Raw genomic sequence first — 26,607 nt, 5'->3', positions numbered from 1 at the left:
GAGTATGAGGGAGTTTGGGAATTGTGCTTAAATCCTCGGGTTTCTGCTAGGTATGTGCATGATGTCAAATGCTCATGAACTACATTGGGGGAAGAAGAGTAATCAGTGCCTCAGTGCATATGAATATATTGTCCCAAAGTTATTTCCTGTTGGTGTTGGGGTCTCCACCTTTTTCATGTAGCTATTTGATGTGCCTGAGCTCTGGAATTTCCTTCATAGATCTGTCTGCCTCTCAATTTCTCTTTGAGCCCTGTAACAACCAACCCTGACATTTACTTTAAAGCATGGGCTTGGATTATCCTAAAGTTGTAATTTTTTCTTTGCAGTCATGTATTTGTGCACCTGTGCCAATGTTAATCTAGTTGGTGTTTGTTTGTGTGCTGTGTTCCAATGCATTAAAATTGTTGTACAAGTCCAAGTTATATCTGTATTTCCTCAGCTGCCATTTACAAGGGACAAGCTTAAGTTTATCTGTATTTCTGGTTGTTGGAATGTGCCTATAAGTGAGTAGATTTGGATACTAATTTTCATTTCATTTCAACAGGACAATCTATGAGAAGCTAGCTAGTGCGTTCACAGATGAGCAGGCTGTGCTATACCGTCAACGGGTGGAGGAGATTTCACCTAATATCCGTTACTGTGATTATAATATAGGTAAGATCATATGTGCTTTCAAACGTCTTTCAAAGCCAGCAGCATTTAAGGTGTTCAGCCAGATAATGTTCCTAAAAATCTTTAAATGATTTTGAAGAGGAAACGCTGGCAATGATTGGCACTAGTGCTTAGATGTATATCAGTGGATCTACAGATCTCTTTTACCTCGTCTAAGTGGAAAGTTCAAGGTACATTTGTTGTCAAAGTATGTATACAGTATACAACATTAAGATTCGTTTTCTTGCAGGCAGCCACAAAACAAAGAAACACAACAGAACCTGTTCTAAGAAAAACCCCACACAACAAAACTATCAAAAACCCAATGTGTAAAAAAAAAGACCAAATCATGCAAACAATTAAAAAAGTAAACGAATAACATTAACTGCAGTGTTCCCAAAAGTGAATCCTCAACACTGTGCCGATGGTCACAGGCCATAGGTGCAGAGTCAATCTCAGTGCTGAAAAGCCCCAAGCTGCACAGACAGTTTAAAGGAGTTGACCAAAAGCACACAGAATGTGAACTACAGAGTGCCTGAAGTGAGTCCACAATTATGGAGTGCACCCAGCTCTGAGGTAAGCCCTTCTAAAAGTTTGATGGTTGCAGTCAACATCTGCTTCCGCGCCTGGTGGCATGGTACCCAAAAATCCTGTACCTTCGCCTGCCAGTAGCAATGAGAGAGGCCAATGTAACACAGTCTGAGCATCCACTCATTTTCTTCTCTCTTGCTTGACACTTCAAAAGGCATGGAGCTACGGGCTCATGTGCCGTCATCAGGAATTGATGCAGAATCTCATTCATGCTGGATCCCCCGGAGACCTCAGAATCGCCAGGTAGTTTATTGGCTCAAAAATACACTGTGTAAAGGGAAATCACAGGTTGAAATCGATCGCAGTTCAGATGAAGAAGAGCATCCAGCAGGCTTGTAAGCTGTCTGCAATATTATCTTTGGTCATCGATGCCATCTTAGAAGATCTTCAAAGTTGTCACTGCCAGCTGATGTTCATTGTCATAGAAATTTAAGAATCTTTGGTAACACACCAAAAAAGAGTCAGTACATTCCTGAAGGATAGATGAACTGTGGTAATGACATTGTAAAAATGAGCTTTCGTCAAACATGAATCGGATATTGAAAGTGCACGTGTGTGCATGAATCATTGCTATCTGTTGAGGTGAATACATAACTAGTCTTGCAATTTTACGAATTTGTGTTTGACAGATAATAAATGAGAAAATTAGATGTGACTCAAGCAAAGGTGACAGTAATGTTGGAGAGGGCAGTCAATTGTTTGGGATTGATAAATCAAATCTGCAAAATTAGTTTGGTGGGTGCATTTGAGATGTTTCATTGAGATAAATGTAGGGATTGGATAGGGAAATGAACCTGGGCCGTCAGATCAGCCATAATTTTATTGTATGGTGGAGAAGACTGTAGGGCTCAACCCTATTGTTAATGCTCCTTGAAACTTAACAATACATGGATGAAGCTGCTTGAAGTCTGGGATTGCATTGATAAGTGCCTCCATATTCTTTGAGCTATTTGCTGTACTCAAATTGGTATCTATGTAGAACAGTCAAGATGCTTGTTTAGAAGTAATTATTTGCAAGAGCTTAATTTATTGTCCTTGTAAAGTCTGTATTATTGAAACCCTATTAAACATTCTCTTCTGTTTGTTGTCAGGTGACCAGACAGCAATAAAGGAGTTGATACAAATGCGAATGAAATCAGGGGAGAGTGGAGGGTTGTTAGATGTAAGTAATTGCACTTCAATTTCCTTTGCAATTGAGTAACTGCATCAGATTTAATTGGATGTGGAACTCCAGCTCTCCAGATTGATTGGTTATGTGCTTTCTAATACGTTTTTTGATGTGTTCATTATTTTATATTAAATTTGTATTTTGTCCAATGTTGATCTGGAATGATTTATTGTTTGCTACAAACTTCTAACCCAAGTAAAAATATGTTAAGATGTATTGGTACAATAAAGATACTTCAGTTTGACTGAACTGGAAGTTAACTCTGACTTTTGCAACTTCCAAAGACTTTGCTGACACAGACCAGAGCGAAGCATGCTGCCACTATGAGCGAAGTGGAATGGAGAGGGCGGGTCATCCCCGTGAAAATCGATAAAGTGCGCATCTTTCTCCTTGGGCTAACAGATAATGAAGCTGCAATCGCACAGGTATGACTTTTCAACAGAACATAAAACAGTACAGCATAGGAAGAGAGCCTTTAGTTCATGGCACCTGTGTCAAGCATGATGCCAAATTACAATAATCCCATCTGCATGTACATGATCCATATCCCTCCATTCCCTGCATATTCATGTCTATCTAAAAGCCTGTTTAGTACAATTATCATATCTGCTTCCACTGCTACCCCAGCAGTGCATTCCAGACATTGATTCTTTAATAAATATCTTGCCCCACACTCTCTATTAAACTTTCTCTTCTTACCAATGCCCTCCAGTATTTGACATTGTACCCTGGGTTTTCAGAAGAAAGCTGTAGAAAACTTAATGTCCCCTTGTTCAAGAAGTGAGTTAAGGATAAGCCTGAAAACTACAAACTGGTGAACCTTACATTAATGGTGGGGAAGTTGTTGATTCTGACACACATGATTTGCATTCACTTGGAAAGGCAGAGACTGATTGGGAGAAGTCAGCATGGATTTCTGTCTCAGCTCTTGAGTTTTTTTTTGAAGAGTGATTAAGAGAATTGATAATGGCAGAACTGTAGATGTGGTTTATATGGTCTTCAATAAGGCTTTTGACAAATTCCCACAAGATGGGCAAGAGAGATCTGAGACATTTTGGCAAACTGGATCTAAAATTATTTATTTCACTGTAAGAAGTCTGACAGGTAAGACTTAGCTTTGGGACATTATAGTCATCACAGACATATGTCTAAGGGAGGAACAGGACTACCAGCTAAGTATTTCGGGATACAGGTACATTTGGCAGGGCAGGGGTGAAGGAAAAAGAAGGGGAGTTGATTTTGATTAAAGGGCAGTGTCACAGCAGTAGTCAGATATGAAATTAAAGGATTATCCAGTGAGGCTTTATGAGTGGGGCTGAGAAATAAGAAGGAAATAATCACATTGTTGGGATCCCCAAGTGATTAGCAGGAATTTGAAAAACAAATATGCAGGGGGATTGTGGAGAGTTATAAGAATAATAGGATTCTTATCATTGGGGATTTTAACTTTCCTAATATTGTCCAGGACTGTCATGCTATCAAAGGCTTATATAGAGTGGAATTTAAATGTGTTCAGGAAAGTTTCTTTGTGCATATAGCAGGCTGTATGAAATTAAGGTTTGCCTTCTCCCTTCTCTTGGTATAGGGTGGGACAGGAGACTGGGGGAGCATCAATGAAGAACTAGTCCACGTGTTCAAGTTTTCATATTTTAAATTGCTAAATTTTGACAATACGAGACAGGAGCTGTAGGAATTCAGTAGGCTAGGATACTGCCTGGTCTGCAGAGTTCCTCTAGTATTTTTTCTATTTTACTCTGATTTCCAGCATCTGCAGGTTTTCTCTTACTTGAGACAGGAGCTTGCAAAGTTTGATTGGAGTGAATTATTTACAGGCAGGGACCACTGGCAAGTGGGATGCTTTTAAAGGTGAGATGGTGAGAACTTAAAGTCTTCATGTTCCTGTTAAGGTGAAAGGCTAGGCTGGTAGGAGTTGGGAACTACTAGACAGATATATGGAGGAATTTAAGGTGGAGGGTTATGTGGGAGGCAGGGTTTAAGGGTCGGCACAACATTGTGGGCCGAATGGCCTGTAGTGTGCCGTATTATTCTTTGTTTTCTTTGTTCTTTATTCAGTGTTTTCCTACTTTACATTAACTTCTGTTCATTACATTTGCAAGATCACTTCTCAAAACTATCTTGTGTTCAGAGAGTGTGTATCGCCTGAAAACCTTCCCAGCGCCTTGTGGAATTTTCCCTTTGTGATGTGATGTCAGTGCTGAAAAAGACTGAGGAGATTTTTGGATTTTAGATTTTCAGATAAAGGGTACTCATCCTGTACTGCTCTTTTGTTGTCCAAATATGTTACTGGGCTCTTTGCCACCAATAGGTGTCAGTGTGCTCTTATTTAATTGTTTGCCAATATATGGGTTGAGCCCTGTTGCTAATGCCAATTCCAACATTATACTAGTTTTGGAATTGTCCCAAAATAGTAAAAAAGATGCCCTCTAGCCTGGAAGGGATTGATGTGTGAATGTTGTTTGACCATGGTATCTGTCTACTTCACAATGCTGTAGGAGTTGAAAAGGACAGAGGAATGTTGGTTTCAAAATTAAAAGGAAAATTTTTTTTTGTTATTCTGTGTGGTCGCACTAGCTCCTCCAGGTGGTGAATCTTGGCTGTGTTTCTGTTGGATCATTTACGCTCTGTTGGTGTATAAATGAATATTTAAAGGAATATTTGCGCTCACAAATCCTAAATGACTAAAATTGATGGCCATAAACCATATGGAATAAAAGAAAGCCAGGTGAGCACTAACACCTTGGCTTTGAATGATCTCATGACGTAAGACATAGGAGCAGGAGTAGACCATCTGGCCTGTCGAGCCTGCTCCACCATTCAATGAGATTATGGCTGATCTGGCCATGGACTCATCACTTACTTGCCTTTTCCCTGTAAACCTTAATTCCCCTACTATGCAAAAATCTATCCAACTTTGCCTTAAGTATATTTACAAAATCCTACCTTGGCACCTCACCGTGGCATTGGAGTGACACTGGCCGAACATCAGCGAAGTACGGCGGAAATTCGTTCTCTGTCAGGTCTAACCTTGCTGTGAAGGTGATGTTCCATCCATCGGTATACTACTAGACTAGATCTAGTAGTAGGATCATGGCTACTAAGTCAAGGAGGTAAACATGCCTTTGCTACTTTGTAGGTAATGCCTCTTCAGGCAAAGGCTGCACCCAACGAGGATGCTGGCAACAGGGCATCTGATGGTGTCTGTGGCAGATGAATCTAAAAGGGTCAATGGTACAGCCACCTTGGTGGCATGCGGAGGAACCAGAGTGCTGGTCAACGGATGGCATCACTAGACTAGTTAGTTGTCACTGCAGGGCAGCTTCCTTATCCGCTAAGTCTGTTACACTCCTGTGTACCACTTAGCATCAGATTTGGAAGCCCAGAGAGACTATATGCTGGGGGCACAACACCGTCTGTCTTATTACTGTGCAGGACATGTTGCAGTACTACAGATACTAAACTCTCAGCACAGTCAACACTGAAATCAATGGACAGCCGAAGAAGAGTGATATGGGCCAAATATAGACAAATAAGACTAACTCAGCAAGATACCTTGCTCAACATGGAATGAGTTAGCCTAAAGGGCCTATTTCATACTGTATAACTCTATGCCTCTTTATTCCCATATAACAAGATGAACTGTCTGTGTGATGTTGGATAAAGAGTGATAATGGGCAAGAGATTTTGTCCATTTGACTAGGAATAGGCCATCAGATCCCGAACATCTACTCAGGGCGTAGACATAATATTTTAATGTCTGATCAAAGAGACAGCAAATGTCCTCTTGTTTGAATCTTCCCTACTCTCAATGGAAAAAGCCCATCAATGTCAACTCTTATCTATCCCCCTCATAATTTTAAATACCTCTATCAAGTCCCCCCTCAACCTTCTATGCTCCAAAGAATAAAGACCTAACTTGTTCAATCTTTCCCTGTAACTTAGGTGCTGAAACCCAGGTAACGTTCTAGTAGTTCATGATTTTCCATTTTCTCCTGCAACACTTCACTCAGTGGCACCAGCTTTGAATTGGCTTGTCCCCAGGGAAGCAAAGCCTTGGAACCCTGAAGGCACACTTGTCTTCTAAGCTACATCCTTGGGATGTTGAAAAACAGCCGGTCAGTGAGCCCCAGGAGCGGGTCCCATCGCTGTACAGAACTGAAGTTTGAGCGTAGCTCTAGGTCAGGGTCTTTACCCCATCCACCTTGAAAAGGAAAAGGAGACATTAAAGGTAGAAATGAGCTGTTTCTGCAGATGGGCTTGATAACATCGTTGCTGAGTGCCATCGTAGCTCCACTTAGAATTGAAATTGGAGTTAATTAATGATTGTCACATGTACCTAGTTACATGCTTGTCTTGTAAACTGTTCATACAGATCAAATCATTACATAGAGCATTGAGGTAGAAAAAGGTAAAGCAGTATCAGAATGCAAAATAATGTGTAACAGCTATAGAGAAAGTGTAATGCAGGTGTAAGATCATAATGAGGTAGATTATAAAATCAAGAGTCCATCTTATTAAAGAGGAGAAACTTGCAATGAGGAGCATTTAGAGAGTATATCACCTTTACTGTCATGTTTGAAATGTAGCTTCTGAAACAATGTGAGAAAGATTGAAGAAGAGGTCAAGTATTTCACACAGAAGTTGGTGGATATATGGAATGAGCTACCAGAAGAAAAGGATGAGGCTGGTGTAATTACAATGTTTAAAAGGCATTTAACTAGGTACATAGATAGGAAAGTTTTAGAGTTTCCTACCTTGACACCGTACCATGGCATAGGAGTGACACTGGCCGAACATTCGTTCTCTGGCAGGTATAACCTAGCTGTGAAGGTGATGTTCCATCAGTACAGTACTAGACTAGATCTAGTAGTAGGTTCGTGGCTAGCTAAGTGCAAAGGCTGCACCCAACGAGGATGCTGGCAACAGGGCATCTGATGGTGTCTGTGGCAGATGAATCCAAAAGGGTCAATGGTACAGCCACCTTGGTGGCATGCGGAGGAACCAGAGTGCTGGTCAACGGATGGCATCACTAGACTAGTTAGTTGTCACTGCAGGGCAGCTTCCTTATCTGCTAAGTCTATCACACTCCTGTGTACCACTTAGCATCAGATTTGGAAGCCTAGAGAGACTATATGCTGGGGGCACAACACCATCTGTTATTACTGTGCAAGACATGTTGCAGTACTCCAGAGACTAAACTCTCAGCACAGTCAACATCAAAATCGATGGACAGTATATTTACTGGGGTAGCCTCCACTGCTTCATTAGGCCAAGAATGCCACAGATTCACCACTGTAGGAAAAGTGGTTCTTCCTCATCTCCATCCTAAATCTACTCTACTGAATCTTGCAGCTATGTCCCCTAGTTCTAGTCTCAGCTACCAGTGGAATCAACTTTCTTGCCTCTTATCTATTCCTTTCATAATTTCATTTATTTCATAAGATCTCCTCTCATTCTTCTGAATTCCAGCAAGTACAGTCACAGGTGACTCAATCTCTCCTCATAGTCCTCATCTCTGGAATCAACCTGATGAACCACCTCTGCACATGCAAACAAGCTGGATGAACTCAGCAGGTCGGGCAGCATCCGTTGAAATGAGCGGTCAAAGTTTCGGGCCGAGACCCTTCGTCAGGACTGAAGAAGGAGGGGGCAGGAGCCCTATAAAGAAGGTGGGGGGAGGGTGGAAGGTGCCAGGTGAAAAACCAATCAGAGGAAAGATCCAAGGGGTGGGGGAGGGGAACCTCCTCTGCACTGCCTCCAAAGCCAGTATATCCTTCCCCAAGTAAGGAGACCAGAACTGAGCGCAGTACTCCAGTTGTGGCCTGACCAGTACCCTGTACAGTTGTAGCATAACCTCCTTGCTCTAAAATTCAATCCCTCTGGCAATGATGGCCAACATTTGCCTTCTTGATTGCCTGCTGCACCTGCAAACCTACCTTTAGTGATTTATGCACAAGCACACCCAAGTCCCTCTGCACAGCAGCAATCTGCAATTTTTTACCATTTAAATGTAAAGGGGGTTTCTTTTTTTCTCTTTGTTACTGTTGGGAAAGGGTTTCCTTTTGTTAACTAGCAGGAATGCTAATTTACTGATAACGAGAATGGTATTCCTTTGTAAACCAAATGGGGATTAATGTTCTTTCTTCTGAGTCTGTAAGCTTTTGTTGACGGGCTTTTGGGCAGATCGGCGCGAGGGGGTCGAGAGAGAGGACGCAATGCTCTAAGCTGGGCGAGGATCGGACCCCAAAGGGGGGTCCGAGGCCGGGAGATTCTCCGAGGGGGGGGGGGATGAAGCTAGATGTGCTTGGTTGACCACTCGGAGGGTCCTGAGCTGCGAGTCGAGGAGTTCGGAGGGGATCGAATGGTGGCCAGAAGACTTCAGTAATTGAGCTCCAACGGTTGTGCACGAAGTGGTTTGGACTTTGATAAGTTTGGCGCCTTTTCTTTAATTTTCTCTTCATCTATACTGTATCGTTATTAATCACTTAGTTATAGTAACCTTATAAATCAGCTTCCAGAGGAAATGTGCAAGTTGGGGACAATTTCACGTTTAAGAGGCATTTGTGAGGGTACATGGAGGGAGAGGCTTGGAAGGTTACAAATCTCTGGTGAGACCGCAGTTCTGGTCACCTCATTATAGGAAGGATGTGGAAGCTATGGAGAGGGTGCAGAGGAGATTTACCAGGATGTTGCCTGGAATGGAGAACAAGGCATATGAAGCAAGGTTAGCAGAGCTGGGACTTTTCTATTTGGAACGCAGAAGAATGAGAAGGGACTTGATAGAGGTCTTGAAGATTGAGAGGCATAGATAGGGTGGATAGTCAGTACCTGTTTCCCAAGGCACCAATAGCAAACACCAGAGGGCATATGTACAAAATTAAGGGAGAGAAGTTTAGGGGAGACATCAGGGGTAAGTTTTTTACACAGAGGGTTGTGAGTGCCTGGAATGACTTGCCAGGGATGGTGGTGGAGGCTAAAACATTAGGGGTATTTAAGAGCCTCTTGGACAGTAACATGGATGAAAGAAAAATGGAGGGTTATGGGGTAGTGTGGGTTTAGTACTTTTTTCCAAGGATTATATGGGTCAGCACAACTTGGAGGGCTGAAGGGCCTGTACTGTGCTGTAGTGTTCTATGGTTACAGCCAAATAAAGGCAACTGGAACAAACAGTGAGGGTGCTGTGGTTGGCATGGACCCGTTGGGATGAAGGGCGTGTTTCCAGGTTGTTATTTACACTCTGACTTAATCTTAAATAGCCAAGAAAATCACAACAATCAAACATTATGACATCAACATCAATAATTATTACAATAGGTAGCAACATACCTCATTTTGAAATGATTATTCTTATATTTAAGTATCTAGGACCAATCCTTTCTTGGGAGGGTTCCAGTGACTCATTACAGTCAAAGACGTGGAGTGTTTGCATATCTCCAAGTGGCAATTGTAGCAACAGTTTGAAAACTGCAATCTGATTATTTATTCTGAATTGAATAGTTCATGCCACTGTCTTTAAACAGTCGTGTTGCAGTGGCTGTAAGCAAGCCTCATTTCAGTTACATCGTGCAAAGCCTATGAATGGTTCAGAGCCTGGATAATCTGTCATGGCTGATGTTAATGTTTTAGAAATCTGATCACCTGACAGTGATAGGTAACAAAATGGTGAACTTTACTGTTTTTCAGTCAGTACTATGACATATCTTGTATTCAAAGAATGCTTTCATGGTTGATGATGCAAGACTTTTTAATTTTTAATCCTGACCCCAGCCTACACACGTCCAAGTTGCATGGGATTTTTTTTTTTGACTTTGTTAAATTGCTGGGATATTGCTTGTCAGGAGTTCCTCCTTGAGCTGCAGTATTGTTTGTTTTCTGCAGTAAAGCTAGTGTTTTGAATTATTTCCAGCTGAAAGTAAACTTTGTAGACTCTCACTAATTTATAGACAAGGTAAACAACTTGACTTCATTAAATTTAAGGAATATAGATAAATTAGATTTATTGTAGTACTCCTTTCCCCGTGTGGCTCACCGGTCTTATTTGGCAATAGTCTGGTGGATCTTGGAGTGTTTTTAAATGACTTTTACCAAGCAATCCTTAACATTGAAGTGGTATATGATAAAGTGGTCTATTTACTAATACTCAAAAGTGAGTAGTGAGGCAGGACATGGGGAAATGAATGAAATGTTTTCATCCAGCTGTACTGAGAAGTTGCTTTGTGACTTTTGTGCTAGATTTAGACTGATTTTCCTGTTTCATCCATTTTAATGGAATTAATTTTCAACCTAGTGCTCCAAAGGAGGTGATTGCAGAGAAGGTGCATGTGTAACTACCCAGATTCTGAGAGTTAGTAGGTATAAAGCTACTGTCAAAAAAGTTTAAGAAATGGGATAATCTTGCCTGACGTAATACTAGGATTTATAGTTTAGTAGGTTTTTCAAGTCCCATTTACTGTGAAAGGCTTTTGGATCAAATGATGGATAACCATGTAAATTGTTCATAGATATTTAAAACAACTTTTTAACAATATGCCCAGAGAAACCAGAATTAAAGACATAAAGCAAGATCAGATATTTTGGGTGAAGTTGAGAATTTGTTTACACTGTACAGGATTGTAAACGTCTGGTATTTGCGGCTGTGAAATTGCAGTCATTGAACATACTCATAGCTGAGGTATGTATCCTTCATATAGCCAAAGTGATTTTAGAGCTGATTTTAAGGTTAACTATTTGATTTATGGACTAGATGAGAACAAGTATGTGAATAGCAAGATCACATCAACGATATTTTTTTTAAAAGATTGTTTCAGAATGCTGCCCTTTCTCATGCCTGACTTCTGTATACTGTCCAGTCATCTTTGTTTCAAGTAAGGCCTATTTAGGGGTTCTCAGTCTCTGTTCCCTTCACCAGTTAAATGGCTTTGTGCTTTAGAATTAAGTAAAATTGAACAAAATTAGATCCCGGATTCGATTTGTCCATTTATGTTGTTAAATTGAAATAGTTCTGTTTCTCTTTTAAGCCACATTGATTCTTTTGTCCATTTGCTTCAGTGTTTTCTAATTTCTTTAACTTATAAAAGTAAACTCACTTGCATATATTTTCACATTATTATTGCAGAGCAGTAGTCAGCCAGAGTGGACATTGAAAGTCCAAGCCTCAAACCATACCTGTACAGTACAAGATTGAAATTGATTTTATGCATCAGTCTTATATGGAAGTAAGGTTTACTCACTATTTCTGGAGAAATCACTACTTTTATTGGAAGAAGTTTGCTGTAGTTTCAGTTCCAGGTTCTGTTTATTAAATAATTTGACTTTGTTGAATGATAGGCTGTTGTAAATCATACATCTCCCAACTCCTACTTTCTTGAGCTTTTGTAGTGTTGTAAAATACTTTAAAACAAATTTATCCTTATCCAATGGCTTAGGCAATTGTTTTTGAGAAAACATGAAGAATGATTGTTCTGTTTGGCTGTTTCCTACACTGTACAGTTTTGTGTACAGGTAGCTTTCCTTTTCAAATGCATATGTAAGATAATAAAATAATTTGCATTATTGTGTTTTGTTAATCAATAAGGGTGTGGAATGTGGTACAGATAGGAGTGGTGGGGTAAACACCTTACTGAGTGAGTCTAAGATGAGCTGGAAAAGCTAACACCCTTCTGGCAAGTTCTTAGCCAGTATAACAGGTTTTACAACATTCATTTGCAAACCCAGCATGTTGTCATTAGGTTGGGCACTCATAAGTTTGAAGGAATTATATAGTGAACAATTTTAGAGTATTGCATAATTATTAAGTATATGAAAAATGTGGACTTTGGCTGCTGTTAAACAGATTATTAAATAAATGGTTGAAGTGTATTATGCATCTTGTCCTCGCTAGTGGCCTGAAAGGGTGGGGGGGGGGGGCCGTGAAGATGGGAAAAAAGAGGAAACTTATATTAATGTAATACAAGATATCTCAAATATTTTTTATCGATCAATTTGCTAATGCAAGATGCTTAGTAAACATTTTATGTTCTGTAAGGTTGTACCTGTGAGAATTTTAGTTGGAAAGGTGATGGCATTTTTAATTGTTATGCCCACATAACCCTGTAGGTACAACAGTATTGGTGTATTATTGTCATGTGTAATAAGATATAATGAAAAGCTTGTCTTGCATATTGTTTATACAGATGAAATCATTACACAGTGCATTGAGCTAGAGTAAGATAACACAAGAACAATATAGAATAAGGAGCAAAAGCTACAAAAAAGTGAAGTGCAGGCAAACATTAAAAAGTGCAAGATTATAACGAGGTAGTTTGTGGACAAGAGTCCATCTTATCATACAAGATGTCCTTGTTTGTAGGGTTGTTTGCTGACCCTGGAAATTAGGCCGCAAAATTTCATTTCCAGTCGAGGTGACATCATCAGCGCACAATTTGAGTGTTGTTTCTGCCCAGTGCTCATGTTTATATTGGTCTAACTCATTGTTCTGATTGGTTGGCTGTCACGCTAGTCACTAGTCTCACTGGTCCCTATCCCTGGTTATCGGTCATTACGAACGTTGGTTCCTCTAGTGTCCGCAGCTCCCTCCTCAGCCCTGATTCCCCCAGGCGCACAGGTTTGTAAATTGCATCAAGTTCATTATGCTTGTTAATAGAGTCTTTCATTGAGAACCAAGCTTCTAAGAATTCTCTGGATTTCTTGTTTTGCGCTTTTGCCAGGACTTTTGTAATTTCCTAGATGAACTTGTGTCCTCCTTGGTCTTCATGTACTGAGATGAGTGACAGAGAATCATCTCTACCTACGACTAACTGATATTCATGTTGCCTCGTGGATAGTTATCTCCCTGTCTGTTCTACATAGTTTTCGGGCCAGTCTCCAGATTGAATTTGGTACATTGTTTTTTCTCCATGTGGGCTGTTGGATCTTTGGTTCTCGAGATGGGTGTTCCAATGGTTGTGCTGGGTTTGTGTACTGCCATTATTTTATTTGGTTGAAGCAGTCTTGCAGTTGCTTTGGAGGTATTCCTGATATATGGTATGGTTAGCATCTTTCTTGTCTGTTCAGTAGGAGTTAAAAGGTTGTTTCTCCAGACGAGACACCTTCTGAAGAAGTTTTTTTGGATGGCCATTGTGTGTGAATACTTTGAAAAGATTATCTTCTTCTTTCTTCTTGAGGTCTGTGCTACTGCAGTGTGTTTCAAATATGTTGCTAATTTGGTTTGAATCTCTTATCTGGTTTCACTTGAGTATGACAAAAGTGTCATCAACAGAGTGCATCCACGGTTTTGGTCTGATAAGTGATAATACTGTCCTCTCCAGTTTTTGCAGGATAGCTTCCACGATGAGCTCAGTTATAGGAGAGCCCATTTGTGTTCCTCTCAGCTATTTGTAGAGTTGTCTGTTAAATATGAAATATGTTGTTGAGCAAGGAAGTTCAGTAGTTTGCATATATTTTAGGGTCACATCGACTGGGTCATTTGTTCTTGGTTTTTAAGTAGTTTACATATTGTTCTTTTGCTAAGTTGTGATCAATTGACGTGAAGAGTGCAGTGAAGTTGAATGAGATTATTATTTCATCATTCTTCAGCTGGATGTTCTGCAGCTTTTGTGGAAACTGTTGTGTGTTTATTGAATCATACAATCAATTGATGAGATGCTTCAAACGTATCCCAATCACCAGTTTAATATAAACGTATCACCAGTTTGTAGGTTGGGGTCACTGATAGCAAAACAATTGGACACAGAATCCAGAAGCACAAAACAAGAAATCAAGAAAATTCTTAGAAGCATGATTCTTAGTGGAAGACTCTTATTACCAAGCACATTGAACTGGACACAATATATTAACCTATTGTTTGTGGGATTGGGGCTGAGGGATGAGCTGTGAACATCCGAGAATCCAATGTTCACAGCAATCAATAACCAGGGATGCAAGCAGTGGAGACTAGCAGCCAGTGCACCAGCCAACCAATCAGAACAACGAGCTGGATCTATATAAACATGAGCACTTGTAGAAACAACACTCAGTTGCGCACTCATGATGTCATCTCAACTGGTGATGAAACCTTTGTGACCCAAACTACAGGCTCAGCGAACAACCCTACAAACAAGCAGCCAACCTGAACTACCAATCTTCTCTTTCGTTTTATACAAAAGGCCCGTTTAAAAGTCAGATAATAGTGGCCTGATGGTACAAAAACCTCAAGTTCTTATTTCTTCTGCCAGATGAGAGGGGGGAGAGGGAAGAATGTCTTTGACTATGTTGGCTTCTTTAATGAGGTAGTGAGAAGAGTAGACAGACTCTATAGAAGTGAGGCTGGTTACTATGATTTGCTGACCTGCATCCACATCTCTACAGTTTCTTTAAGTCATGTGCAGAGCAGTTGCCATATTAAGTTGTTATGGATCTATATAGGTGCATTTTTATGGTGCATTGAGTCGATGGGAATATACAGAATTACTGCATGTGGACCAGCCCCCCTTTCTGAAGTTAATTGCTAGTTCTTTTGTTGACATTGATGAAGTGAATGCTGTCATTACACCATGTCACTAAGCTCTCTTTATTCCTTCTGTATTCCAACTTGTCATTATTTGATATGCCCATGACAGTGCAGTCACCTGCAAACTTGAAGGTGGAGTTAGAGCAGAATCTGGACACGCACTCGTGAGTACAAGGAGTGGGGGAGGGGGTCGGGGAGGGGTGTGCTGAGGATGCAAAATCGAGGCGCACCATTGTTTGGAATAGTCTTAGTGGAGGAGTCGCTGCCTACCCTTATCGATTGTGATCTGTTAGTTAAAAATGCAAAAATTCAGTTGCAGAGGAAGGCATTGATTTCCTGCAGGGTCTGTAATTTGGTGTTTGCATGGAATAATCATATTGAAAGCCTAACTGTTTTCAATAAACAGTAGTCTGACAAAGGTGTCTTTATTGTCCAGATGCTTCAGAGATGACTACCATAAACCTGTTCTAGCAATGGGCAAATTGCGGTTGTCTAATACTGTAGTAGTTGCAGTATTGTATAGCATTGAATCAATTTGTTATTTATGCTTGATCAGAAATTCAAACAAAAGTTGAATTGTGCTGATATGCCACATCATCATTAACTTGGCCACATTCCCTGCACTGTCTATTTGCCTATAACTCTGTGAAGATTGTTTCGTCTGGTAAAACAGTTGACAAATTCATTGTCTGCTGAAATATTACTCTCAGTGCCATGTGTTTATGGAGTAAATTTTTTTTTCCTGTCCACCATATCAAATGTATTCTGAAAACTCAAATCCATTACATCCACTTGAGCTAAGTGGATATTCTCAAAGAATTCTACCAAAGTTGTTCTGTAAAATCATATTAGCAGTAACAAGAGAAAATCTGCAGATATTGGAAATCCAAGCAACACACTCAAAATTCTGGAGGAACTCAGAAGGCTAACCTGCGCCTATGGAAAGAGTAAACATTTTGGGCCAAGATCCTTCATTCGACTGTTTACTCTTTTCCATAAATGCTGCCTGGCCTGCTGAGTTCCCTCAAAATTTTGAGGGATTATGTCAACAGTGACAAGGTTGAGAACTCCCTGAATAATGAGAAACAGGAGCATTCCACTTCCTGAGGAAAGTGAGGCTCACCCCCATCCCACATCTTAACTGAATTTTCGAGCAGCACCATTGAGAATGCTGCATCTCCATCTGATATGGGATTAGCAGTACATTGCACTGGAAGTCTCTACAAAAGAATTTGAGAACAGCCCAGAGGAACATTGGGAGTCACTCTACCATCAGCTGGGGACATGTATTAGGTACGCTGTGTATGCAGGGGACTTGGTATCATCGAGTACCCCGCCCATCCATCCAGCGTCCTCAGGAGACTCTGATGCATAAAGACAAGAACAATCAGGATGGGAAACAGTTTCTTCCCACAGGTCATTAGGCATCTGAACTCCCTGCTGCACTGCATTCAAAGTGCCACGGGTTAATTTGTTTTGTACCTTACAATATTGAATTTATATACTTTATTTATGTGTAATTCATTTGTAGATTTAATTCTAAGTTATTGTATGCACTATGTGTGTTATGTGTACAATTGTGCTTTATATCCTTGTTGAGAGAAACCTGTCTCATTTGATGGTACACATAAATAGTCAAATGACAATAAACTTAACTTGAAGTTCCTAGAACTAAACATCACCAATAGCTTGTCCTGACCCAACCACATTGATGTCATGGCCAAGAAAGCACACCAATGTCTCTAGTTGCTCAGGTGGCTAAAGAAATTCTGTATATTCCCATCGACTCAATGCACCATAAAAATGCACCTATATGGATCCATAACAACTTAATATGGCAACTGCTCTGCACATGACTTAAAGAAACTGTAGAGATGTAGATGCAGGTCAGCAAATCATAGTAACCAACCTCACTTCTATAGAGTCTGTCTACTCTTCTCACTACCTCAGTAAAGAAGCCAGCATAATCAAACCACATCCATCCCAGACATTCTTTCCTCTCCCCTCTCTCACCTGGCAGAATATATAAGAACTTGAGGTTTTTGTACCATCAGGCCACTATTATCTGACTTTTAAATGGGTCTCTTGTATAAAACGAAAGAGAAGGTTGGTAGTTCAGGTTGGCTGCTTGTTTGTAGGGTTGTTCGCTGAGCCTGGAGTTTGGGTCACAAAGGTTTCACCAGCAGTTGAGATGACATCATCAATGCGCAATTGAGTGTTGTTTCTGCAGGTGCTCATGTTTATATTGAGCTGAATCACTTTGATTTTCAGTAACTTTGAGGGTTTGGATGTCACTGGTAAAGCTGGCATTTAGTGTTCAGTCCTAATTGTTCCTGTAAAGATTGTGGTGAGCCATTTCCTTGAACTTCAGTAGTCTCTGGTGAAGGTGCTCTCACAGTGTCACTCGAAAGGAAATTCCAAGATTTTTATCCAGAATCTTGGAACATACACGGTGACTTTTACCTTTCTTAACTGATTTGGCTGTTGAAATAGAGATGGTATTTAAATCCTACATGAAGGTGATGCAAATACTGATTCTTTTTGTTAGCAAGATGCAAGTGAAGGCAAAAAAAAGTGGGGAGCAAGAGGTGAAATATTTCAATGCAAATTTGAAAATATAAGCTCCCCAAATTCCTTGAAAATAAAGTAAATGAATGCTCATAAACACTATAATAAAGCAAGGGATGAGTAAAATTAGGGAAAATGCTTGTGATTGGCATTTCTGCTGAAATCTCGATTGGCTGCCCGATTGTGTGATTCTTGCCAGTTGTGTGGAGCAGAATCAGTATCAGTTTTTTTATCACCAGCACATGACGTAAAATTTGTTGACTTATCAGCAACAGTTCAATGCAATACATAATATAGAAGAGAAAAAATAGTAATAAATAAAATAAAAATAATAATAAACAAGTAAACCAATTACAGTATACGTATATTGAATAGATTTTTTTTAAATGTGCTAAAAAAAAATACTGTATATTTTTTAAAAAGCGAGGTAGTGTCAGGAATTGGATGGCAGAGGGGAAGAAGCTGTTCCTGAATCGCCGAGTGTATGCCTTCAGGCTTCTGTACCTCCTACCTGTGAGAAAAGGGCGTGCCCTGGGTGCTGGAGGTCCTTAATAATTTGCCTTTCTGAGACATCACTCCCTGAAGATGTCCTGGGTACTTTGTGGGCTAGTACCCAAGATGGAGCTGACTATATTCCAACCCACTGCAGCTCTTTCAGTCCTGTGCAGTGCTCCCCCCCCCCCCCCCCCGAAATAGCAGACAATAATGCAGTCTGTCAGAATGCTCTCCACGGTACAACTATAGAAGTTTTTGAGTGTATTTGTTGACATGCCAAATCTCTTCAAACTCCTAATAATCCACAGATCTAGTCTTCAGCCGATGACATACCTCCTGGTTCATCCACGGGTTTTGATTGGGGAATGTACAGTTAGTCGTTGTAGACGCACACTCATTCACACAGGTTTTAATGAAATCGGTAACAACTGCAGTATACTCATCTAGCTTTGAAGATGAATCCCTGAGTACAATCCAGTCCACCGATTCAAAGCAGTCCTGTAGGCACTCCTGTGCTTCTTTTATCCATGCCACCTTAGTCCTCACTACTAGTGCTGCAGTCTTCAGTCTCTGCCTATACTCGGGGAGTATGAGTACAGCCAGGTGATCAGACTTCCTGAAGTGAGGGTGTGGAATAGCACGGTAGGCATTCTTGGTGGTGGTGCAGCAATGATCCAGTGTGTTGTTTCCTCTGGTATTGCAAGTGATCTGTTGGTGGTAATTGCTTAGTGATGGTAGCAGCAGCCCAATCCACAAGTATCCATCTTCACAACAGTGGCCAGTAAGCGAGAACGTGTGGCTCAATTGAGTGTCGTGTTAGTTTTACTCCATTGACAAAATCGGGTTCCATATGATACCATACTAGCATTGCAATTAAAATCTTGCCTATGAACTATAAAGGATTACAACAAATTGATAGCCCTCCTCTCTCTGAGTATGCAATGTTTTAATTATCATCCATCTGTGTCTTTCTATATAGTATTATCTAGAAATACTTGCAATTTGTGTGCTTAGGTATCAATGATTTTGTGTTGCAGACAACAACTGATGAAGCCAAGGAGCGTCTGTACGAGAGCCTGTTGAGTGAGTGCCGTGATGCTATCCAGGCAGTCCGTGAGGAATTGAGGGTTGATCCGGTGAGGCTGAGTGAAGGGCTGTTGGGAGAAATGTAATAAAGACTGCTGAAGATCTAATACTGATGTAAAACCACATATTTATGTAGCTAAGATGTAGGAACCTTGTTCATCTCCTCGTTGCTGCTGTGCTATTCATTTAGAGCTTTGATCAGCTCCATTCCATCTTTCTACCTTTTGCTTTGTTTCCCATTTAGCCTTTTCAATTTTACTCCTGAATAATATTATTTCCCTTTGCTTTCAAACTCCTTATGAAGGAATTCATCTCTCTGAATTAAATAAAATCCTTTTATCACCTTTGCCCTGATTTCTCTGGCATCTGTACTTCAAGGCAGCTGAGCTTATAAGTACTTCTACAAAGTTGATAATCTTTCAAGTTGTGGTGCCAAGGTACTATGCTCTTGAAACTCGTACAAAATGCTTGTGTGTGTTGCTTGAATTTCCAGCATCTGCACATTTCCTCATGTTTACTATACTCTCTGGTCATTCAACAGTATGTACAGTATCATTTTTGTATGGTTGGAATACCGGCTTAATCTCAGCGTAAATGTTCAGTTATTTCAATTTTCCAAAATGAGTTTTCAAGATATCATGAGCCACTTGGATATGCAACTTAGGATTTAAAGAAGTATTTATAGAGTTAATTGATCTTGCCTATATTTTGTACAGTTATTTTCAGACTGGTTAATGTGTGATTGCTGTAACTGCATTTAATGCCTCTTGGAGATATTAAATAGTTTCAGCTCCGAATAATGTATTTGTTTTTTATATTTTCAACAATAAGTTTATGAAAGTCAAGTTTATTGTCATGTACACACAGATACAATGAAAAACTTTACTTGTTGCAGCAGTACAAGCACATCCATAAAGCAGTATTCACAAGAATTAACATAAATTATACAATGTTGGCAAGGAAGAACAGATTTTAAAAAGTGTGTGTCTATTTTAGTGTGAAGTGGTCAATATGTTGCTAAACTGTAGTGATGAGGGTTGTGCAGGTTGGTTTGTGGTCAAAGGAAAGTAACTTCTTGTACTTGGTGTTGTGAAACTTCAGGCTTCTGTATTTTCTGCCTGATAGTTGAAAGAATATGGCATGGTGGGGATTTTTGATGATGGATGTAGTGACCTTGAGGCAGCACCTTGTGTATTTATTGCGGATGGTGGGGTGGGAGGTGCACTTGATGTTATTAGGCTGAATTCACTACTCCTCTGTAGCTTCTTGCATTCCTGTGCATTGGAATACTGTCCCAGACCAGAGTGTATCACGCAATAGAGTATTCTGTAATATCACATATGTGGGGAAAAAAGTAGAAAAATGCTAGAGGAGATATCGTACTTGCATATGTACATGGAAAAAAATTGAACATTTTATTTCTGTATGGATTGGAACATTAAATTAAATTTAGCTGTTATGTAGTTATTGAAGGATATTTCATAAATAGAGGAGTGTGAGCTGTATAGGAATGGGTGGGGGGGAGGGGAATAAGTCTAAATGGCCCTGCTAGCAAAAGCAGTAAGAGATGTGAAATATGGTGTTTGATCACAGCATTTCTGACAATTTTCTTGGTTTATTCAGGCACAGAAGCAGCGGGAGCGATCTCTAGAGCCTGACTCGGGGAAGGTGTCTGTACTGCAATACCTCCATAGGTATGTGTCTCTGACTTACTGTGTCTGTTTAGTTTAAAGCACTCCTAAAGACTTGTCTAGTATGACAGATGGCTGTTGAGCTGCAGGTACCAAGATGGATGTAAATAGTTTGTGCAGAAGCATCTAGAGAATTCCAGTAGATAAAATTGATTCTGGTGCATGTCTTCTAACCAATCCCAAAAAGCAAAATGAGCAGTAGCTTTTCATGTTGGGCTTTAAATTGTAAGATTCTTATTAAAATCATTGGATTTGGAGTAGATTTTTCAGCTCCATAGGTCTGTTCTAGCATTCAATTCAAGGCTAATCTAGATTTTAAGTTCATTAGTTTCCGAAGGTCTTCAATCAAATAGTTTGAATAGGCTTTGTGTTCATTTTTGCTTGTACCCACACAGTTACCTTACATACATTAAGCTTTCCACGGCAATAAAGCGTAATGTTATCATGGCTGAAGCCTTGCAAAAGCAACTGAGTGAGCCATCGCAAGATGAAGGGAAACGTGTGCTGCGGCCACAGGACCTGATCCGACTCTATGACATTATCCTGCAGGTAAGGGCTGTTCTTTTCAAACTGATAAGTAAAGCTGGATTTCTTTGTGTGGCTTTTGGAGAGAGGAAACTGTAGATGCTAGAACCTGAAGCAACAAATAATCTGGAGTAACTCAGTGGGTCGAGCAAATATTTTGGCATTTCCTTTCCTCCCACAGATGTGGCTCAATCTACTGAGTTCCCCCAGATATTGTTGCTTTGCGCTGTTGTGTTGACTCTAGTTGGCTTGAACTTCAGTTAGAGAAGTTACACTTTTTAGTAAAAGAGTAACTAATTACACTGGACAACAAATCTTTTCAAAAGTGTTGCTTCCTCAGAATTTTTTTTTGTTTATGATAGACTGCTTGAAGATGAACACAAATACAATTTAGGACTACTTGTATCACATAAGAATTTGGAGAAACAACAAATTAACTCTTATTGAATGTAATGTGTTCAATTGCATAACGGTGTTGATACTTTACAATAGTTCAACTAAATTAAAATATTTTGTTAATGATTTTCATTTGTACTCAGTGTCTGAGACCTCTCGCTTAAGTGTCCAACAATAATTCGCCAGCATTGATGGATTCCAGTTGCCATGGTATCTTTTCTCCATGACTGCAATGTCCTGGTGAAACCTTTCACCATGCTCGTCACTAACAGCACCAAGATTTGCAGGGAAGAAGTCTAAATGGAATGCAGAAAATGAATCCTTTAGTGACATGTTGCATTTTATGGTTTTATATGCTTGAAGCATGCTTTCAGCCAGCTGCATGTAGTTTGGTGCTCTGTAGATGCCGAGAAAAATTTCAACTATTTCCTTGAAAATGTGATTTTCTCTGGTCGCACTAGAAATTCTTCAAATTGCCTGTCGTTGATGACCTGTTTGATTTATAGACCAACCAAAATACTTTCCTTAATCTTGGCATCAGTTATTCTGGGAAGCATCTGTCTGAAATATCAAAATGCTTCATAGAAATTTTTGTGCCTGGGATATAGCAAATTCCATCCTTAACAGTCCTGAACCCAATAATTATTACTAAAACTTGTCCTGCCGAACAGCCACTCTGAACAAGATAGGAAACTTTCCAGCTTACATTGTAGGTAACATTTTAACTGACGTGAATTATGAATTGAAATAATAAACGTAAGTGATTTTAAAAAATGATGTGTGGTGATTTTCATGATCAGTAGCCAAAAATTCATAAGGATCACCTAAAGGTATTCAGGAAGCAAAATCTTTGTTGTCCAGTGTTACTGGTGGTACTCAGCAGCCTGATAACATCTGTGGGAAGAGATATTGAGTTAATATTTCAGGTTGAAGACTCTTCAGAACTGCCAAATAAAGAAAATATTGGTTGTGTAGAGGGTGCAAGAAGGAAGATGAAATGTGGATCTTCAAACTTGTATTGGGTTACAGAAAGATCAAAATTGGATAGAGAATTATAGTAACAGGCAACAGAGAGCTTGGGGTTTCCCTTGTGAACTGAGAACAGCTGTAAATTTTGCCCGGGAAGCTTGTGTGTTGTGCACCTACACCACAGGATTGTTTAGAGTCCTATCCTGTTAGATGGGTGAAATCAAGTTGCACTGAAGCCTGGCTCTTGGTTGGTCTTACAGGTGATGAAGCAAAGCTGGTTCCTGTGCACAACCACTTCAGAGCTCCTGCTCATTTAATATATTAAATGCAACTTTCAGTCTTGTGTACAGATGGGAATTGCATCTAATCAAAAATACATTCACTGCTACAAATGTTTAAGAAACTTTACTGAAGGGTCCGAGAAGTCCGCGGATAGGTTCTTTGTGAATTAGCTAGGTTTTCTTCATCTTTCTCTAACATTGGACTTTATGTTGGTGTACAGAATCTTTCTGAGCTGGCACAACTCTCAGGGCTAGAAGACGATAAAGATTTCCAGACTGAAGTGGAGTTGAAGACTTTAGTTTACAAGGCCTACCGGTAAGAATGGAGGAGAATGAGTTCACTTCAGTTGCCTCTTCAGTTAAAACTGCTGTTCTACTGTATTCTTAATCCCATGGCTTCTTGCAGATCTCAGTGTGGGTAGTATTTTACACCAGACAGATGAGACATCTTGGATTTCATTGTAGACCACCTTGGTACTATTTGCCGTGAAGTCCATGCACATGCACGCATGCATTCAATAATTTAGGTAGATAATTTAGCTTGGGCTTTTTCTCATTCTTGTTTTAGGTATCCACATTTTTTATTGTAACAATACAGCAGTGAATATATATAAATTTTAAAATTTCAAAACTAAAACAGTCTTTCTGCCTGAAAAATATTAAAGACGCAAAGTGTTGTTTTCCATTCCCTTTGTGTGATCTGTTTAAGTAAATGTTAAGTGCATTCCTGAAGGTCAGTGACCACCAGATCTCTAACTCTTAGTGTTTTTGTTAATGATTTATTCATCCAATGTGGATGCAACTAGCAAATCTGGAAGTTAGTGCTCTTATTATCCTTGAAATGAGTTAAGTGCCAACCACATTGCGGGACGCAAGACGAGTATGCGAAACCGGGCAAGGACAGTAGATTTTCATCCTTTTAAAGGATATTGGTGAATGAGATCAATTTTATGACAATTCAGTATTTTCATGATTACTCAGAAATTCAAAATTTGTTCATAACTTGATTTGGAGTTTCTCAATTGCTATCATGGAATTCAAGCTCAAGTCCCTGGGCCCATTAACTTAATCTCTTCACCGTTGTACCCCAAAATCTGTTCAGCCAGCTGAATACTGCAACTAATTTATATGTCAGGTATCTCATTCATAGGAGTACAATCTTTTGAGACTGATACAGTCCCTAAGTCAGAATTGGGTTCCTTTTCTGAGAACGGTTTGTAACCAGAACTGTGTGTGTGTGGGGGAATGAGGGCCTTCATAGACACAGCTGTGAGGTGCGGGAAGAGTAACTGCCAGTGAACTGCACTGGCTCAGTGCTCTCAGCCTTACAGAGCCCCTGATTATTGCAGCTTTGGGATAGGGGGTGGTGCCAGAGGGACAACGCACACAGAAATGCCACAATCCCACCCAATGGAAGATGCTATCCACCCTGCAGCAAATCCATCCCACAGGCTTCTCAATTACTTGTTTGTACTTACAAGGTGTCCATAAATTGGGGTTATTAAAACCAAGGTAGACCTGAATTTGGAACAATGAGCACCCAGCTTCGTAGCAGAGATATTGATGGCCTCCTGGAGAATCTGTCTACTGATGGCTAAGCAGTTGTTGGACTGCACGGTAGCTGGTGTGTAATAGTCCCTTACATTAAAAAAGATCACAAATGGGCATTTATCATTCCTCTGGACTGGAGTGGATCATCGTCAATCCCAAAGCACTGCCTGAGAAGCTAGGATTCTCCTTTTCTGTATATGATCACACGCCTATTCCTGGGCAGAACTGAAGTCATCATGTTAGATGTACTGTACCTGGAGACTAGTGTTGCTGATGGACATTGCCTTCATTCACATAATTTGTGAATATTCTGCACTTGCTGAATTTTTGTGGGGAGGTAATTTGCATTATTTAATTGCTTGTTGAATAAACATTCAGAGCAACACACAAAATGCTAGAGGAGATCAGGAGGTCAGGCAGTATTTGTGGAAATAAATAAGTCAATGTATTGGGTGAGATTCTCCTTCAGGACTGGAGGATTTCCAGCATCTGCAGAATCTCTTGTGTTTATCAATAAACATCCACTTTGCTTTGTTTGTTGTAAAGGCTAACTTGCCTTCCATTCATTCACAACTTAAGAATAGTTTTCCTTTAAAACCTGTAAGTAGGACCAAATCAGAAAGTGAAACACAAACTTAGCTTGTAGTTTTTGTGTGGTCTGTACTGTCTTTCAACATATTTTCCTTTGATTTTTATTGTTTTCTCTGTTGTATCACTCCCCGCACCCCACCCCCAAGTGATTTGGCTCTCTTGGGATATGCAGTATTTCAAGGATGATGGGTAATGTGGTATACCACCTGTCCAGATATTAATTGGCAGAGTGATTTGAGTTTGTATTAGGCTGAGTGTAAAATGCTTTTAAGTCTTGTGGAGCCAGATATTAATTATTAGTCTTGTGTTGTGTATCTGCCCACATTCAAGCAAAGTTGGGCCATTACAGTTTATGCTCAAAAATACATCATGGAGCAAAGGTGGAAATGAATTGAACTGCTTTGTGGAGTCATGGTTTTTCAGCCACACCCAGGTGATTGCCAGTTACAGTTGCAAGCTGTGTAATTCCCAAGGCCCTGCTTTGACTAAATATGTTGGGGCAAATAAAACCTCCCCTGTATGGTCTGAATTGGCATCAGCCATTGATGTGCTGCCATTACATTTGACATTCCCTGCTTATGAGTCTTTTGACTTCAGCAACATAAATTTTACCTATGTTTCCATTGATTTTTGTCAGTCTATTCTATTTATAGCCGTATAATTGTACAGCACAAAAACTGGCTCTTTGGCCCAAATGGTCTGCCAATCATGATGTCTATGTATATTAATGCCTCTTGTCCACAATAGGCCCATACCTCTCCACGCCTCTCCAATCCAAGTAGCATAATCTGATTCGTCTCTTAACATATGTTGCGAAATTTAGTGTTTTGTGGCAGCAGTGCAGTGCAACACAAATTACTACGTTACAAAAATAAGAAGTGCAAGTATCTGTCCAAATGCCTTTTAAACACCATTATTGTATCTACCTTGACCACTTCTTCTGGCAACTCATTCCATATAACCCCAACCTCTGAGAGCAACCTGCTCTTTGAGTCCTTTTAAATCTTTATCTTGTAGACTTCCCCATCCAAGGAAAAAGACTGACTTTCTACCCTGTCTGTTCCTCTCTGCCTCTTATCTTCCAGTGAGAATGAACCCAGCCTATCCAATTATCCAACCTCTCCTCTATAACCACGGACTTCCATTTTCAAGCAGCAACCTGGTTAATTTCTTCTGCGCTTTCTAATGCTGCCGTATCTTTCCTGCAGTGTGACCAGAATAGTACACAATGCACCAAGTTTTGTCCAGCTGCAACATGACATTTTCAACTTTTGTACATTATGCCTTGTCCTGTGAAAGCAAGCTTGCTAAATGCTGCCTTTGTTCCCCTTTCACCTGCATTGTCACTTTCAGGGAACTATGAACTTTCCTGAAATGTCCCTTTGTGTATCAACCCTACTGAAATCCCTGCTTTTGACTCTGAATCCACTATTAGTGTTCAGTTCTGGTTGCCTTATTATAGGAAAGATGTGGAAGTTTTAAAAGGGGGCAGAGGAAACTTACTGCATTGCTGCCTGTATTGGAGAGTATATCTATGAG

At 40.0% G+C, this 26,607-nt stretch overlaps 1 protein-coding gene across 1 annotated transcript in view; it reads left to right on the top strand.

Annotated features, from left to right (window-relative positions):
• srp68 (signal recognition particle 68) overlaps positions 1–26,607 on the top strand; it is a 64,501-nt gene that overhangs the window by 16,460 nt on the left and 21,434 nt on the right. The window contains exons 6-12 of the mRNA XM_059948920.1: positions 545–654; positions 2,334–2,404; positions 2,695–2,835; positions 19,016–19,114; positions 20,688–20,758; positions 21,151–21,304; positions 23,148–23,242. Of these exons, the coding sequence (XP_059804903.1) occupies positions 545–654; positions 2,334–2,404; positions 2,695–2,835; positions 19,016–19,114; positions 20,688–20,758; positions 21,151–21,304; positions 23,148–23,242 (741 nt within the window). The remainder of the gene's footprint in view (positions 1–544; positions 655–2,333; positions 2,405–2,694; positions 2,836–19,015; positions 19,115–20,687; positions 20,759–21,150; positions 21,305–23,147; positions 23,243–26,607) is intronic.

This window comes from Hypanus sabinus, chromosome 23, assembly GCF_030144855.1.
Source record: "Hypanus sabinus isolate sHypSab1 chromosome 23, sHypSab1.hap1, whole genome shotgun sequence".
In the NCBI taxonomy this organism is placed as follows: domain Eukaryota; kingdom Metazoa; phylum Chordata; class Chondrichthyes; order Myliobatiformes; family Dasyatidae; genus Hypanus; species Hypanus sabinus.
This window is presented reverse-complemented; position numbering and strand designations above follow the sequence as displayed.